General features: G+C 40.0%; 1 protein-coding gene across 1 annotated transcript in view; it reads right to left on the bottom strand.

Annotated features, from left to right (window-relative positions):
* Window positions 1–4,601: 4,601 nt before the first annotated feature.
* LOC113659152 (protocadherin Fat 4) overlaps window positions 4,602–17,563 on the bottom strand; it is a 94,673-nt gene continuing 81,711 nt past the window's right edge. Inside the window, exons 10-17 of the mRNA XM_027171758.2 lie at window positions 16,870–16,974; window positions 16,327–16,634; window positions 13,941–14,026; window positions 13,368–13,547; window positions 12,425–12,549; window positions 10,937–11,184; window positions 9,662–9,923; window positions 4,602–8,015 (exon numbers count right to left, since the gene is read on the bottom strand). Coding sequence (XP_027027559.2) covers window positions 6,127–8,015; window positions 9,662–9,923; window positions 10,937–11,184; window positions 12,425–12,549; window positions 13,368–13,547; window positions 13,941–14,026; window positions 16,327–16,634; window positions 16,870–16,974 — 3,203 coding nt within the window. The 3' untranslated portion in view covers window positions 4,602–6,126. The remainder of the gene's footprint in view (window positions 8,016–9,661; window positions 9,924–10,936; window positions 11,185–12,424; window positions 12,550–13,367; window positions 13,548–13,940; window positions 14,027–16,326; window positions 16,635–16,869; window positions 16,975–17,563) is intronic.

Genomic DNA, 17,563 nt, shown 5'->3' with positions numbered 1-17,563 from the left:
AGCAACCTCAAGCTTTTAATTATAACAAGACTCAAGGCTTTCTGTAACAACTAAACCACTTTATCCACATACCCATGTTACATGGGAACAAAAGGAAATATCACAAGTCATAAAACCAGCACAAAGCCATTAGAACAAAGCATTCCAAACACTTAATCATATTCAGGAAGCAAAAATTCAACTTTTTTGTGTTTTTAAACAGATTGTAATGCTGTGCGCTAACCGCTAGATTTTGCAAGCATTCTGGGTTGCCGTGCTAATATTCTGTATCGCTACAGAATGTCCTATATTTCTGTACCGTGGTTTGGGTTGGAACCACAGGCATTATGACACCGAGAGAATCGTCACTATGTAGCGAATCAGCTAGTCTATCTTGGCATTGGAGTCTTCCTGTATAGCACCGCTTTCTAAATAGTGTGTCAGTAATTGCTGGTTGTGATATTAGATAAGAAGCCAAAAACTTTATATCCATGTACTAATAGCTTTATCTAAATTTATTTGATTTTTCACTTAATGAGTGACAAATATTTGAAAATTTTAGTTTCTATCCGTGTTATTACCAAGCGCAACTGTCACTCACTGTCTAGTCTATAGTCTCAATCTACAGTCAGGGGTGGAAAGAAATCAGCCCCAGCCTTGCTCCATTTTGTCTATTTTTCTTACAACCACTGATGGTGCTGTTGCGTTTTCTTTCCCAAAAATCCAAACTAATCCTTTAAATATTTAACGGCAGCAAGTGATCTGATGCGGATACTAAAAGTGAAACCTCAAATCAATGTCTTATGTCTAAGAGAGGCGTAGCCTTGGAGCTGGGGCTAATGCATATAAGCAATCACATTTTCTTTCTATAGAAGTGTTTCAATTCTTTCAAACAAAGGGCCATGTCCCACACACACACACACACACACACACACACACACACACACACACACACACACACACACACACACACACACACACACACACACACTGTTTTTCCTCCAGTTAACTTGAGGCCTCTCTAGTCAGCGCTGAGAGTCTCAGTGAGTGCTGAAACAGCGCTTCATACCGTCACGATCAGATCCAGATGTTATTTCTCAAACTACTAAAACACACACACACACACACACACACACACACACACACACACACACACACGCACACACACACACACACACACACAGACATTGGTAGAGCTGTGTGCACCACTGGCATGCACACTATTTCAGCATGAAAGCACCCAGACCAGTGGCATGCTGGTTGTGGAAAGAAGTGTTCAGCTTTTAGCTGCAATTATTTTATGACTGTGAGGGATATGAATTATGCTCTGGCCATACGAACAAAGTGTATGAAGTGATTTCTTTTACTCTATACACAATGCCAGTGTTTATTGAAAAAAAATCAGCACTTATTGTACCAATTTTTATTTTTTTAAACTTGTTAGCATTTACAGCTAGCATCACTAATAAGCAAAGAGAATTATAGCGTGTTTTTTTTATGTGCCATTTTTCACAGCATTTATTTATTTAATTTTGTATTTAACATGATTTTTTTCATTTTACATGAAAAAAACACTGATTCTTTAACATGACTCATTTTTTTTTACATTTACGGCATTTAGCAGACACCCTTATCCAGAGTGAGTTACAACTGAGCATTAAGGGCCTTGCTCAGGGGCCCAGCAGTAGCAGTTTGGTGGACCTGGGGTTCGGTCCTATGACCTTCCAATCAGTAGCCCAACACCTTAACCACCCAACCCCCCCACCCCCCCCCCCCCCCGGAAGGATTTTAATAGAGAAACAGCCCTTAAAAAAATGGCCGACTCCCTGTTCATTACCCTCTGTGATTGAGACACACCCATGGACTGGAACTCTCCCAGAAAACACAAGTCTGTTTGTTGTTTATTGTTTGTGTTAGAGTTTATTGTTTAACTGTCTTGAACCGAATGACCTCCAACTCTTGTGCAACAATAGAGTTTCCGTTACTGTTCTTTTATTTCGTAACGTTAAATTTGATTGCATCGCATCACGGCGTCTTTTATTATTTATCCATAACGATATGTGCAACGTGTTTTAGACGTACGCAACCTAACACGATCAGAGCTCAGAAAACTCCGATTCAAAATGGCGCTAGCTACCTATAGGTTACTAGTTGATTACCAAATCAGGTAATAATGCTGTGAATTCTGGGTAGTAATTCAGAATAACAGCATGTCAACACCTGTAAATAAACCAAAACAAATCTGGAGGCTTACAAATGAAACAAATACTGTAGTGAGCAAGACTAGAGATTATAGGACTGCTGGGGGGGAAAGCATTTAATCCATTGTTGTGTGAGTGTATAGTATGTGTGTGTTTGTGTGTGTGTGTGTGTGTGTGTGTGTGTGTGTGTGTGTGTGTGTGTGTGTGTGTGTGTGTGTGTGTGTGTGTGTGTGTGTGTATGAGTGAAAAAAAAGAGAGAGAAACCACAAAGTGCCATCAGCCAGCTGTCAGCAATTTATTTTAGACCCCAAACCATCTGCATCTTCATTCACTCCATCTGTCTCTTCTAATTTTTTCCCTTTCCTCTCATTCTTTCCTTTTCTCTTACACATCATACACATACCATATACTCGCTCTCGCAGACTCTCGCTTACACTTGTATGCTTTACAAAGTCTCTCTCTGTCTCTCTCTCTCTCTCTCTCTCTCTCTCTCTCTCTCTCTCTCTCTCTCTCTCTCACACACACACACACACATACACACACACACACACACACACACACACACACACAATGTATAACAATCTAGATCAGCCTTTCAATCTCGAAATGCTTTATGAATAACGCAGGATTTTCTGTCTTCCTGTCTTTTAGCTTCTCAGCTCATCAGTTCAGCCTCATGCACCATCTTAAGCCTGGTTTATACTTGAGTGCAACACACAGGAATGGATTATGGGAAAGCATATCTTGGAGATTTATGCTGTAAAAAAAAAAAAAAAAAGTAGTCTGGTGGCTGTAATCTGGCTTCTAGCCGCTAAAGTGTAAGCGATCACAGGAACGTCCGACAGAAAATGTAACTATGGATTAAATGGATTAAAAAAAAAGTGCACTGTGTTGTTTATTGTTCCTTACATTTCTTGTAATCACTTACACTTTAGCAGCTGGAACTACAACCCAGCTATCAGTTATCATTTTACACGTCACTCATACTAAGCATATATCTTTCAACCTATTCTTTCCCACAATCCCTTTCTGGCTCTAGATGTTGCATGTGACTGAGAAGCTAAAAAACAAAAAACAAAGTCTGTGTTCTTCCTAAAGCATCTCTCTAACTTTTCTCTCTTAACCAGACCATCTTGACAGTGATTTCATGACCAACACATTTCTTTTTCCATGTAAGAAGCACTTAAAGAATATTGACTCCTGCATATTCTTGAAGAAAAGCCTGATTCTGAAAATCACCATAACATCCTGTCTAACATCTTGTTCTTTAATGTGTTGTGACAGGCTCTAGATGTTCCACATTACCACAAAATGTGACATTTATTATTGTTGTTTTTTTTTTTGCCACAAACATGCTATGCAGCAGATGAAGGATTACGGTCAGTTAAATAAGTTAATTCTTTAGTTCTAAGGAAAATACAGCAGGAAATCGGATCTCACCGTTCTCTTTTGGATACAACATCCAGGACAAAGTCTGAATAATTGTGAATTTCTGTTATCCTAAATCCTGTTTACCAAAATGCAAAAGCATTGACTTTGTGGGTGAATGCTAACTGGGAGCTTGTACTCTAATGACACCTCCAGGGTTGGGGTTCGATTCCCGCCTCCGCCTTGTGTGTGTGGAGTTTGCATGTTCTCCCCGTGCCTCGGGGGTTTCCTCCGGGTACTCCGGTTTCCTCCCCCGGTCCAAAGACATGCATGGTAGGTTGATTGGCATCTCTGGAAAATTGTCAGTAGTGTGTGATTGTGTGAGTGAATGAGAGTGTGTGTGTGCCCTGCAATGGGTTGGCACTCCGTCCAGGGTGTATCCTGCCTTGATGACCGATGACGCCTGAGATCCCCATGACCCGAGAATAGTTCGGATAGAAAATGAATGAATGATTGAATGAGGTACAGTGAGCGTGTAGATGTATGTGGTATCGTACTCGTTAAATTACTGGCTACAATTCCTAGCTAGCTATTAATATAATTAACAAATTATTTACTTAGCGCTGACAGTGTTCTCTATGCTCAGATTATTTTTCAGATTTCCACGAGCACTTGGCAAATTCGGTTTGTTTTTTTTTTTGTTTTGTCCCAGTTCCGTAAGCACGAGAAGTAAATTTTCAGTTCTACATGCCCTTCAGTCCATGTTTTTATGGACCATTTAATTATGTGCCGTTTGACAGCAAACCGAACAGCAAACAAAGGAAAAGTATCAATTTCACTAACAGAAATGATAAAAATCAGATTAACAGGAAAACGTTGTAAGAAGCACATTTCATCCTTCGTTCTAGTTTGTCTCTCATTTCATTTGAAACACAGTCTTATCGGTCTTTGTAACACTTTGTTCCTAGTGAGGACTTCGGATGAGTGCCATCCAACTATATCACTTGAACTCTCTTCATTTTGTTAATTGCATTAGTCTTGAAATTACGTCAATTTTAAATAAATATTTTTTTTTTATTCTGTTATTGGCTCTTACACATATAAAGCATACAGTATGTTATAGTTTTATCAAAAAAAGGTGGAAAATACTGATGTTACATAAGTAACAAATGTAAAAAAAAAAAAAGTACTTCAATCTTACTTCCCCTGAAAGTAAGACGAATTCCAGCATATGAAAAAAAAAAAATCCATAAAAACACTGCTTAAGTACTTTAAGTTAATAAAATAAAAATAAAAAGTAGAAACAGTTCATTAAAAATAACACGACAGAGAACATTGTTTTTCCTTGAATTTCTTTGATACAAAATGTACACAAGTTCATAGTCTTCATAGGATTTTGCTTTTTATGTCAAATCTCAAGAGTGATGACTCCTACAGGACAGGAAGTGAACTAGCTTCAAGACAGCCGTCCCAGACACCTGCAGGTATTACCGTGTCATTCACACACTCGCATACACTCGTCTTTCACATGAGAAACAGGCCAGAGGAGTCTGGCAAAATGAAAAGTGTAAAGAAAAAAAAAATAAGTGCCCCAGTTTCTACTTCATCAGGTATCAATGACTAAAAACATTTTCTTCAGTCAATCCTTATTACGTAATAACCTCAGTTATTATAACCGAGACGGATCCTTTTCGAGCTGCATGTGAAACTGAAATCTGTCAGAAGGTCCTGTGTGTATGCCATTCATGTTTCTTAAAATGTCAAACCAAATATTGAGAAATATCATTTGACCAAACCGTATTAGTTCGTGAGAACAGTTCTCAGTAGTGCACTCCGAATTTTGGACTACTTTATGTTTGGAGAGCTGGAATGAGAGGAGCTCAGTTTTTTTTTTTTTTTTTCCTGATGAAGTTCATATGGTCATGCTGTTAAAAACAGCCACATCCTCCCTTGGCTTTCTGTTGCATGGAAGAACGCATATGAAAGTCTATGGGGTCATCAAGGACCTTTCGGGTTTTTATGGATGTCTAAGGGATCCATGAAGAAATATTAAAAGCTACAGTCCAAAAGTCTGAGTCTATGAAAAACCTGGTTTTGATTTTTTTTTGTTTTGTTTTGTTTTTTCTTTGACATGTACAAAAATAAGTTATTACATGGAACCGTGGAGAAATGAAACCATTTTCCTATGAGCTCTATTAGCTACTAGTAACTGAAAAGAGACAGAATCTTTTACAGAATCTTCAATTTGAGCTTTCCTACTAAAGTTTGTCGAGCTCCATTGCTCGAATTTTTAATTTGCAAGTTTGGATTCTGTAACACTAGAATCAACAGCGAAATACAAATGGTTTTTGGCAATGGACTCAGACTTATTGGAATATTTCAAAAAAATCTTTACTTAACAGGAATCAGGAGGATGGTCACAGATATATCGCTCTGCCTTACTGCATTTAAGCTCGTCTTTTAACAAATACAAGTACCAAAATACAGACAAAAAAAGAACATTTATTATTGCAAGCGATTGGCTTCTCTCTGTCCAGTCCAGTTTCATCCAGTTCTGTTGGATCAAAGAGAGAATATCTCATACATATTGCTCTGCCTCTCCTTCGGCAATGATGGTAACTGAACCATCGCCGCTGTTCATTTCAACGTCGTTAGCAGCATTAGAATTTTCTGGAAGCATAGCTAAATCTTTAAAAACGTCAACATAATGGCTAAATCCTGGTCCCCAGTTTAGTAGACTGTCCCAGTTGAAATTGCCAGATCCTTGGCCCAGTTTGTGGGGCAGTGTGTGATGTTGATACTCCCCAAAGGGGTTGTGGCCTCCACTGGCCCCACCCTCTGCCCTACGGCTTGAGTACCTCCTTTGCTTGATTCTTCCCCCTCCATAATCTTCATCATCAGCATCAGATTCATTAACTTGCGATAGTTTCGGAACTCGAGAACCATAGTTGACCGGTTTTTCCCGGTCGTATTCCATCTCTGAGCAGGTGAAAGAGTCGTGTGAATCGCTCTCAGAAGACGAATCCGGTGCCGGAATTCCATCCGCGGGATTTCGCACACGAGAAAGCGGGCGTCGGGCATCTTCCTCAGATGATGATCGTCCGTGATCAGCGCTGCAGATGCTGGGGTTTCTGGGTCGTGGAGTGTTGAGTCGTTCCACTTCTTCTATGGACAATCCAATAGGAGGTCCGGTCTCCAACGGAATTTGCTCAATCGGTTGTTTCAGGCGGCTTGCGGGTCTTGACCCGTGACCCGCCATCGTCTGTGGGCTCTTGCTGCGCCTTCCAAGGCGTGATGCTGTGTAATTAAAAATAGCTGCAGACTGGCAAGCGTCTCCATGAAAGTCCAGAGGGCTTCCATCACGTCTTGCCAGATTCAGATTCATCTCCCGTGTTGGTGTGTTGCGGTAAAATGAGGCCGGTTTGCTAAAATGTGCAGGGCTGTGGCGGGACAAGGGGGTAGGTGTAGGGCAGGGAGCATGGCTAAGTGGCGTTTGGCGGAGTCCTTGAGTGTAAGTAGGTTGGTAAGTGTAACTAGCAGCACCCAAGGTTAGTGGTGATTGCCGAGCGTAACCCAGAGGACTATGGCGTTGGATTTGAATGCTGAATTTGGGGGTGTGGCTTCGGAACTGCTTGTAATGTTGCACAATGTCGGCATCAGAAGGTGCGATGCTGCTGGCATTGTCAATGTCATAGTGCTCAATTTCCTCAATTTCTGGTGCACTCGGAATTGTGTCACCACTCTCTGGGACGTCTGTCTCATCGTATATCAGGTAGGGATTCTCACGCTCAATGATATCTGGCTTTGGGTTTCCTTCTGGCTGTTTCCGGACTGTCATGTCAACATCCCCGATGTTATCTGGATCATCAAATGCCACATTCTCGCTTCCCTTCTTCTTTTTCTTTTTCTTTGCTTTCTTTTCCTCCTTTGGTATGGCTGTTTTCCTGCCACCTTTGCAGTGATTGTGCAAAATAAGTCCAAGCACTAACAGAGCAAGAATCGTTGCACAGCCGCCCACAATTGCTGGAACCGCCCAAATTGGCAAAACGAATTCCTCATTGTTGGAGTCAGAAATACAACTAAACCCTCCATTGGTTCCAACTTTGCAAACTGTGCCTTGTGGACAAGTCACACCCACGCATGCTACTAGGGTTTCACACACTCGTCCTGTGTACAGTTCGTTGCACACACAGCTGAAGCCCCCACGGTTAGCGGGGACACAACTGCCACCATTTTGACAAGGACTGGAAGCACAGTCTCCTGGAGGAACACACTGGTAGCTAAACCACTGGTTGACGCACATCATTCCATCCCAGCAGGGGGCACTAGCACACATGTTCGGTCCACGGCAACCGATTTTCACCGACTCGTCAGTCCCGGAAATGGAGATGTAGACAGTTCGGTGGTCACCAGAAAATGGGAGGAGCTCATTGTTGTACTTTACATATGCATAGCAGCCATCAAAACCTGAAAGGAGACAAAGAGAGTATTATTGGCATTATGATTTTCATACTGATTATTAGCATCCATGATAGGATTCTTATAAGCAAGACAATTCTTCTTCTCTTTAATTACTATTAGCATTCCCTAAGAATATAAAACATGTAGAAAGATATAAATGATAGTTGCATTACTGCTCTAAATACTACCTTTAATAACAATAATTAGAGGAATGATAATCAGCAGATTAATATTAACATTATTATTATTATATTAACATTAATTAACAGAAGAGTAGAACTATTAGTATATATTATCATACTAATAGTACTGTTTTAATGCTTTTGCTTTAAGTATTATCAGCAATAGTTTAGGATTACTAGCATCATTTTTAGCATTAGCGGGATATTATAAGTATTATGAGAGGATTAAAAAAATTACAAATTTTTTGCATTTATTGCACAGCGCATTTCTGTTATTTCCCACAAACATCATCTGGTCAAATTTGTACCTTTTATCTCACTGCAACAAATTGAAACACACTAACGGCATGTGAAATATGGGAGCATAAAAGTTTCCCCGTGTGCAGGTTAGAGGGATCAGGTTCAGTCAAAGCCGACTTGGCCTTTTCGTGTCTAATAAAGCAAAACCAAATCCTCTCCATTTACATGGTGGTGGTGGTGGGGTGGGTGGTTGCGTGGGGGAATAAATTCAATAAACATCTGTTTACGTTGGTGAGGCAACATCAAGAGGAAACACGATAGCTTATGTTCTGATTAGTCACATCACCATTTCACCCAGATGGTTCTGAACCTGATATATGTGGCCAAAGATGCTATCTTTTAAAAGAAAAAAAAAATTCTCTCTAGACATTCTTGGATTCAAAAAAAAAAGTTTGTTTGTTTTTTTAAAAAGAGACTGTTGTTTTAACTTTTATCCAAAGTTAAAGATGTTTCTTTGAACAAGCTGCTGTATTTGCTAACATGCTAATTTAATAGTGTGCTAGCTTGCTAACATTCCTGCCATTGGACTCATAGATATAACTAAGAACTGGTTTATTATATGAACAATCAACAGAAAACACAGCGTTTCTACTTACATTTCTATTATCGATCATTCTTTACTAATATACAATAAATGCTAGAAGTATGGTCTAATTGGTTAAATCTGTTAACATGGATGAGATAGAATAGCGATTAAAAGTCTGTTTACAATTAGGTTTTTATTTTCCTTGCTAAAAAGAGTATGTATTAAATTTGCTTGTGCTTGATTAGAATAGAATGGAATGGGGCATAGAAGCCTTAATTAAAAAGGCAGCTATGATACAGCACCCCTGGAGCAGGAAGGGTTGAAGGCCTTGCTCAAGGGCCCAGCAGTGGCCATGTGGCTGTGCTGGGCCTTGAACCCCAATCCTCCGATCAATAACCCAGAGCCTTAACCAGTTGAGCCACCACTGCCCCCTAAGGAGGTTGGGCTCAGAGTGCAAGGGCAGCTATGATACAGCGCCCCATGAGCAGGGAAGGTTGAGGGCCTTGCTCAAGGGCCCAGATTAGAGATATAAACTTAAAAAAGTACTAGCACAAAAATCACTAACTTTGCAAATGGATTGGATTAGTGTTTGCTGACTGACAAAGCAAAATCCTAAAGCTAATATAAAGATGTGATTGGTTAACCTGGGGTGGTTTTCTGCAGGTTGGTCTGTGGTGGCTCTCCTCCGAGCGAAAGCGTGAGGACGTCGAGACCTCCAAAGTCCTGCGTGGTGTGTGTGATGACGCGAAGGATTGACTCGTCAATGAGGACCGTAGTGGAAGAGATGTTCCTCTGTAACAGCAGTGTATGCCACTGACCATCTGAGAAAACTCCCTCTCCCACAATCCTCTCCACCTTCCCCGCCACACCGGCATCAGACACATACTGCAGGTTCCCATTCTTCAGCTGGTGCAAGGAACAAAGGGAAGTGTTTCGTTACTGAGGTGAAAGTCAGGGCTAGAGCAGTATCTAAATACAGTAATACACATACATACTAGTGGAAATATTTTACAGGAGAGTAAAACCTGTGTGTGTAAAAAAGGGAATGTGCAAAAGACAAAGAACGAAACAAAGGGAAAGAGACGTGGAAAAAAGGGTTGTTGTATGTTGTAAGAGCAAAAAGAGCGACAGAGAGAGAGAGAGAGAGAGAGAGAGACAGACAGACAGACAGACAGACAGAGATTAAATCTTGATTCTGCCTATTATACTTTCACACATTTCCATCACTGAGTTCAGTTTGAGGATGACTTCTATTGAAGCCAAAGACAGAGAAAGCAGGGAGAGATGGATAAAGAAAATAAATGTCTCTAGTATCTTGTAATAGAAGAGAAAAAAGGTAAAGCATGAGGGGGGAGAGGAAAGAGTGTACACTGTGCAGGATGTTTGATTTAAAACGGTCACAAACTCTGGAAATGGAAAATCCATCTAGCCATGCAAAAAAAAAAAAAAATGAAGTGAAAATCAATCTGGGGAACAAATCTTGACCTCTGTCTTAAGCTTCATGTACTGATACTGTGTGTGTGTGTGTGTGTGTGTGTGTGTGTGTGTGTGTGTGTGTGTGTGTGTGTGTGTGTGTGTGTGTGTGTGTAATAAAATGTTAAATGACAGGAGATTAGTAATAGAAAGAAGAATGAAGCAGATGGAGGAAGAGGAAGAGAGCAAGAAAAAGAGAGAAAATGGGTTGAAGACAGGAATAGAGAGATGAAGTTAAAGATGTGGAAGAAGTAAATGAGACAAAGAGAGTGATAGAGAGAACACTAAAAGACATGGAGGTAATGAGATGCAGAAGTTTTGAGTGAATGGCCTTGGATTAGACAAACTGGAACGGAATGAGGAGATACAGCATGCACACACACACTCATTGCTTGCTAAGGTAAATCAAGGCTTAGAGTAGTTGATCTGGAGCGTGTGTATCGTACCCTGACAGTAGTGTAGTTAGAGATTTCCTGGACATGTAAAAGTGTTCCAGTTTTGCTGCGAGTGCGGAACTTTAGCTCCAGACTGCTGCTCTCGGAGCGTGTACGCAAGTGTGTTTGTAACTGTGGGTATGTGTTAGAGAAGCTCTGCAAATTCTGCTGCATCATCATGTCTCTCTTCCAGCTCTGACGAAGAGTGTAATCCAAGCGGCCGCTCCCGTCAAGGGATAAAGCCGAATCTGCAGAAATGACTGGGAGAGAAAAAGAGGAAAAATTATTTTAAACTATTCTGCAGGTAGGCCTTTCTCCATCCACATATGATTAAATGCCGTCTTTCAGCCATCTTCCTCCATTGATATCCTCTGGTCCATCTTACCCCACTTAACTAGATCAAAATTCCTTATTAAACAATTATTACCCCATTGATCTACACCATGTTTTTCACCTGTCATACCAAACAAATCCATACCAAATAGTCCCATTGACCTGCACCATTTAAACAATCATATTTTTACAAAATAGATGCCGTTTCTGTTTCATCATTCCAGATTCACATCCTCGGTCATTTCTAAACACAAACATCTGCCACAAATGCCCATTTATACCAGATCCCCTGAAAAAGCCTACTAACCTGTTTCCCCTATCATTTATCATTTTACCAATAAAGGTAAACCGATTTTATTTGACCAGTTACTTCAAATCACACTGCTCTGTCAGACAAATCTTACCCAGTTTCTTACCCAGTTGCCCTCACTGCCCTGTTGCAATGTTTTCATTCAGATAGTCATTTCAGTCATTTTGCTCATGCTGTACAATATTTCAGTTGTTACTGTTTTTGCACAATCTTACACACTATCTCAGGGACCTGCTGCCAAGAAACTGTGTACATTCTAGTATTACTGCATGCAATATTGTCTGAACTTACAGTATTTACATACAGTATTGACACTGGTCATTGGTTTTTGTTTACTGTCTTTTGTGTACTGTCTTTTTTGTATTTTGTGTATTGTCTTGTAACCTTTTGTCTGCACTGTCTTGTCTGTCTTGTCCTGCACTGTCTTGTCTTGCATTGTTTGCACCAGGTTGCACAGTTGCACTTTATGTATCTAGGACTACTTACTAAGTCCTTATCTCTGTCTTTGTTTTATGTCGCACCGCGGTCCTGGAGAAACGTTGTCTTATTTCACTGTGTACTGCAACAGCTATATATGATTAAAATGACAATAAAAGCTTCTTGACTTGACTTAACTTTTTCTGTCCAATATTTCTCAATATATGGAATTTAATTCGCACCTCGTTTGACCAGTCATAATCAACTCGCTCATTTGGACTTGTCTCACCACATCAATATATCACTTAACCTTATGACTTGTCTTACCCCATTAATCTCTATTAAACTCACCAAATCAATATCTAACACACCTTACCACGTTTGACCAAATATTCCCAATCAATCGAAATTGCCGCAACTAATAATACAGTAGCTCTTACATTTCTCACAGTATTTCCCTGTGAATCCTTCAGCGCATTGACATTGTTGCCATGACCACATGTCCAAACATGTCCCACCATGCCTGCAAGGGTTAGTGACACATGCACCTTCCATTCTGGGACATCTGCAAGACACAAACACACACATATAAAGACAACATTTTGATGTACTGACAGTCAGAATAGCAGATGAAATGATCCCACCACTAACAAAACAGATCGCAAAGGAGCGAGCCATATTAGCATATTAGCAAAAGATCTGTCACCTCCATTTTAGAAACCCATAAAAACACTGCATGTTTTTTTCCAGCTTCAAAAAACAGACATTTGGACACTAATAAAAGCTATTAGACAGCAGGTGGTTGACTGAAGTGTGATCTTCAATAGCTGCCTGTTGAGGGCAGTGAGTTCACAGAGTGTGTGTGAATACAGTAGAGTCCAAAAGAGTTTAGTAGCAAAAACTGTTTTGATTTCAACAGTTACAAAAACACCAATATAACTTTCTCTTTCTCTTTCTCTCCATATGAAACACATTTGGTAATGGTGAACCCAGTCATTTTTCCTCTCACTGACTGTTTAAGACAGTGTGTGTTTTTCTTCTCTGTTGACCGAGCTAACAGTACACACAGATGGACTATGGTTTTCTTTTAGGCTTCATCAATATCTTATATTTGCTATACAGGACAGTAGTGATAAATAAACCACGGGCACAGATAGGTTAGCTCAAGGAAGACTTTTAAACAAAGGTGTGCCAGGAAACATACATCCCTATGTAAGAATAGCATTTTCAGCTTAAGTTCTCCTGTCATACTTTTTGGTTCCTCTCTAATCCTATAAAGGTAAAAAATGTTCAATCTAAAGGTGAATCTCTGTACATTCTGCACTGAAATTAATTTTGTCTATATGATTACACATGTAAGCATACAGTATATGCGTAACGCACCTGTCTAAGATGCCTTGAGACAACAGGGCCTGCGATGGCTCTAGAGGACGTCCGTTGATGGCAAATTCCATGATGCAGCCTACAAAATCATGTGTGTTCACCTGATTTTTGCGCTGCAGGAGCGGTTCGATTGCCTTAACGCCACCGACTGACAAACGATTCGGCTGTACGTCCAATATCCTGTAAGTGTGAAGACAGGGAGAAAGATAAAGGGATGAAGAAGATCGGTAAAAACAGAGTAAATAGGTTAAAAAAAGGATGATAGAATAGAATGCAGAAAACACAAGAAAGAGAGAGATAGTGAAAGATGGAGTGAGTACAAAAGAAAGCAAAAATACAAGACGGAGTGAAAGAAAAACAATGAGACAACGAAGATAATGCAAAGAAATCAGATGGGAAAAATCAGGACAGTGAGACAGACAAAAGATAGTCCATGTCCCCTTCTGGGAGTTACTAAACCACACAATGACAATAAACACAAATTAAATTTGGTGCATGTAAATAAATTACCAACTGAAGCTAATTTAGCAAAGAAAACTACAGCTAGCATCGTAAAGATAAACGTGTATTCACCAGTCAGTATGGACAGCCACACTGCTGACAGCGCAGTACCCAGGCTCCTGTTCTTCTCCACAAAGATCAACAGTAAGTGATGCAGCCTTACAAAGAAATAAGAATAATGCATAACTTGTTAGCATAATAAGCCTCAAAATTTGCTGCAATGACAAATGAAACAAGAAAGGCTTCAAGGAGATTTTTTTGTTTGTTTGTTTGTTTTGTATCTTTTACACTTTTCATTGAATTTTCCTTTCTTTCTATCCTTCACACCTTATTGAATTGAAATGAGGTAAAGAAAAACAATGCTAATTATGCTACAAACTAGCAAAAGCAATTGAGGGTCAGTTAGCATGGCTACTCGTGGTTTCCTAATTCTTGTATCCATCTTCCTCCAAATACAATAACCAATGCTAATAATTTAAAGAATTATATATCATGGACTAATTAGCATAGCTGGTAGGTGGTTCCTTTCTCTTATATCCTACTTACTGTGAGGAAAAGAAAAACAATGTTAAACCAGTTTTGACAGATGCTAGGATGTTCTTTTAGTTTGTATCCTTCTTACTATAATGTCTTGTGGTGGGGTAAACATAAGCAATGCTAACAGCACTAGCAATTAAACATATAAGGGACCGACTTGGAGTTTCCTTTTCCTTGTATACTTCTAAACCAAGAAGACCCCACACTAAAGGTTCACATGAGGAGAAATGAGATCAGGCAAAATTGTTGTGAATGAAATAAAGAGTTACAGTGAGTTAAATAGAAACATCATTCCTCTCTCTTGTTAAACAAACACACTATGGCTCCTCACTGCCATTGTGTCCAAATCCACAACTCTGTGGTTTATGAACAGAGGGAGGAAAGACGGTTGTGGCAAGAGAGATGGAAAGAGCGCAAAGGTGTTGAAAAACAGGGGGCGAAGCTTGGCGCCCACACAGGCCTCTGGGTAAACACTGCAAAAACCCGCAAAAAGCCCCTGTTCCTAATCGTTAACGCAGAGCTGTGGCTTGGGAGATTGAAATATGGCTGCAAGAAAATAAACCAACGATGGAAACAAGACGCATTTGTCTTCTACAGCTTTGGTGTACACTGATACAGTTGAGTTACCGCATGGCTCGACCATCTGGGCTTTTTATTACTATGGCTCTACACTTCAAAGAGCCTTGGCCGCAAAGAAAGACCTCGCACAGCAAGCTTACTGATCTACAATTGGCTCACCACGTCAACGGAATCACATTCGTTAAGATATGAAAAGCAAAGAATTGGACCCCAAACCTATACTGCATACAAAAACGAAGAATCCCAGACATAGTTCGACGTAAAAAATAACTTACTTCTTGTTGCAAACTCTTTATATTTGTTGTCTTAAGATTATGGATTATAGGCAGCTTATTTTTTATACAACGTAAACTCTTATTGCACAGTAGAGAGTGTATGTGTATAAGTGTGTGTTTGTGAGCTCTCACTTTTAAAAGGAATCCAGCTGGGGCACTTTCACTTCTTACAAACATGTTTGTTGCCCAACTTACTGGTCTACATATAAAAGGAAACTTGACGTTTACAATTTTCACTTAAAAGTTATGTCTTTTCCCATCTTGTTAGCTTGGCAGTGCTGTGGATGAATAAGTCTTAACCCCTGTTGCCCAAGAAAGCTAATGCCCTGTCTTTAGTTGCCCTGGGGCAAAATTCACAAAGCAAAGGTGCTGCTGGGATTCAACCACAGTCTCTCCATTTTTAATAGGCCAACTCTTCAACCAACTATGCCACGGTAGTCGTTCAGTGGTACCTATGTTGCTTTTGTAAACTCTGATTGTATCCTCTATCCTTGGTAGAAATGAGGGAACATTAAGTCATAACAGGGTAATAAAAAAGTCAGCAGCTGCCTCCGGGCAGAAACTGGAACGTCTTAACTAAACAAAAGTAGCCTTGACTAGCATAGTTCAAGCTTAAGCACAGAGGAACAACCAAGGGTTGCTTATAACTTTAACATCTGCTCAAAATCCATGTCCAAAAAAACACACACAGACCCATTTAAATGACCCACAACACCTTTTCCAAACACACAGATTGGGTGTTCTTTACACCTCTATAGGGATGTGCTGAAAGCTAGGTTTTTATTCTTTTGCTCTACAATAATCTTCAGACCAGATTTTGAACTGTAGCATATACAAATTGCACCACACCGCTTTACTGTATATAACAGTGCTAGCAATGATTTCTTGTAATTGCTGTTAAGGACTGTAATCATGAAAACTAAGTGTTTCCACTCATCTGCAGCACTTCAGTAGTTTACAGATGGCCTATAGAAAGACAGTTGGTACTTTTGACTAGACATTTCAAAATGGCCTGGATGACTTGTGCCCATGTTAGATGTTGTTTTACAAATCAAAACATGACTTACCATTCCTGCTCTCCTGGCTATGACCGTGTGGAACTGACCATCTGAAACTCGAACCATAGTTATGAGCTTGTAGGTGCCACTGCCCAGGTTAAAGGAAAACCTCATCCGACCTTCGTAGATCTCCAGTGCCAGAAACTCAGCTTTATCACCAGTTTGATTGTCATGATTGTACATAATCAGGGCATTTTCCTTCAGTGTAGCAAACTTAATGTAAATATAATTATTGTTGGGATCCAGACTTGGGAACTCCATGTATGATAGCTCCTCGAATCCATAGCTGTTAAGCTCACAGTGTTTTCCAAAAACACCTGTGAAACAGGAAGAGATAAGTTAATTCATGCTAATAAGCATTATGCATACATTATAAGTAATAAACATTCCCCCAAATCAGACAATGTGGGGAATTAAAAAATTAAATGGAGATTTCACTCCTAGTGGATCTTGATATTGTCCAGTATTGCTTGAATCATGGCCAAGTCTGATAAACACTGCTCGCGAACAAGCCTGGAACACCTGGCTTTTGCAGCTGGAGTGATGACTTACCAAACGGACAGTGACAGTAATAGCCTTCCACACGGCTCTGGCAGGAGCCTCCATTGAAACAGGGGTTACACTCACAGTAATTGATGATGGAGTCACAGGTTTTCCCTGAGTTCATGAAACAACACAAATGAAAATGAATGAGGTGAGGATGACATAGGCATATGGTGAAGGGCTGTTCTTGTATGGGGCTCCCAGAAACCAACAGGGGATTTTGTGCATTTGCACTCTCTAGTTCTGTTGTATTTCAACCTCCTCAGCCAAAACAATTCTGAAAGGCTCTCACCTTGTAAATGCACCCAAGTGTCTAAAAGGGATGAAAGCATATACCTGTCATGACAGCATTAACTCAACAAATATACCCTATCTTCACTAGAACTGGGAGGCCTATAAAATGAACATTACACAATGGGAGTAACAAAATAAACAGATGGTGATCAATACAAGATGGTAGGGAATATGCAAAACTAAGATTTACTTTTTTTCTCTCATAGTTGTAGAAATGCAAGTCGAAAAGCTTTAGGGAAATAAATTCCTTCCCTACAATTGGGTCTACAAAACAGGAAGTTGGAGGTTCAGCGGGAGGGCAGGCAAACTACTGTAAGTCAATAGGTGTAATACTTCTACAGCCCCCATTTATCTGGGGCCTCAGACATGAATGCTCACGATCATTTATTATGGTCATAATAAAATAGGA

Source organism: Tachysurus fulvidraco, chromosome 15 (genome assembly GCF_022655615.1).
Source record: "Tachysurus fulvidraco isolate hzauxx_2018 chromosome 15, HZAU_PFXX_2.0, whole genome shotgun sequence".
In the NCBI taxonomy this organism is placed as follows: domain Eukaryota; kingdom Metazoa; phylum Chordata; class Actinopteri; order Siluriformes; family Bagridae; genus Tachysurus; species Tachysurus fulvidraco.
This window is presented reverse-complemented; position numbering and strand designations above follow the sequence as displayed.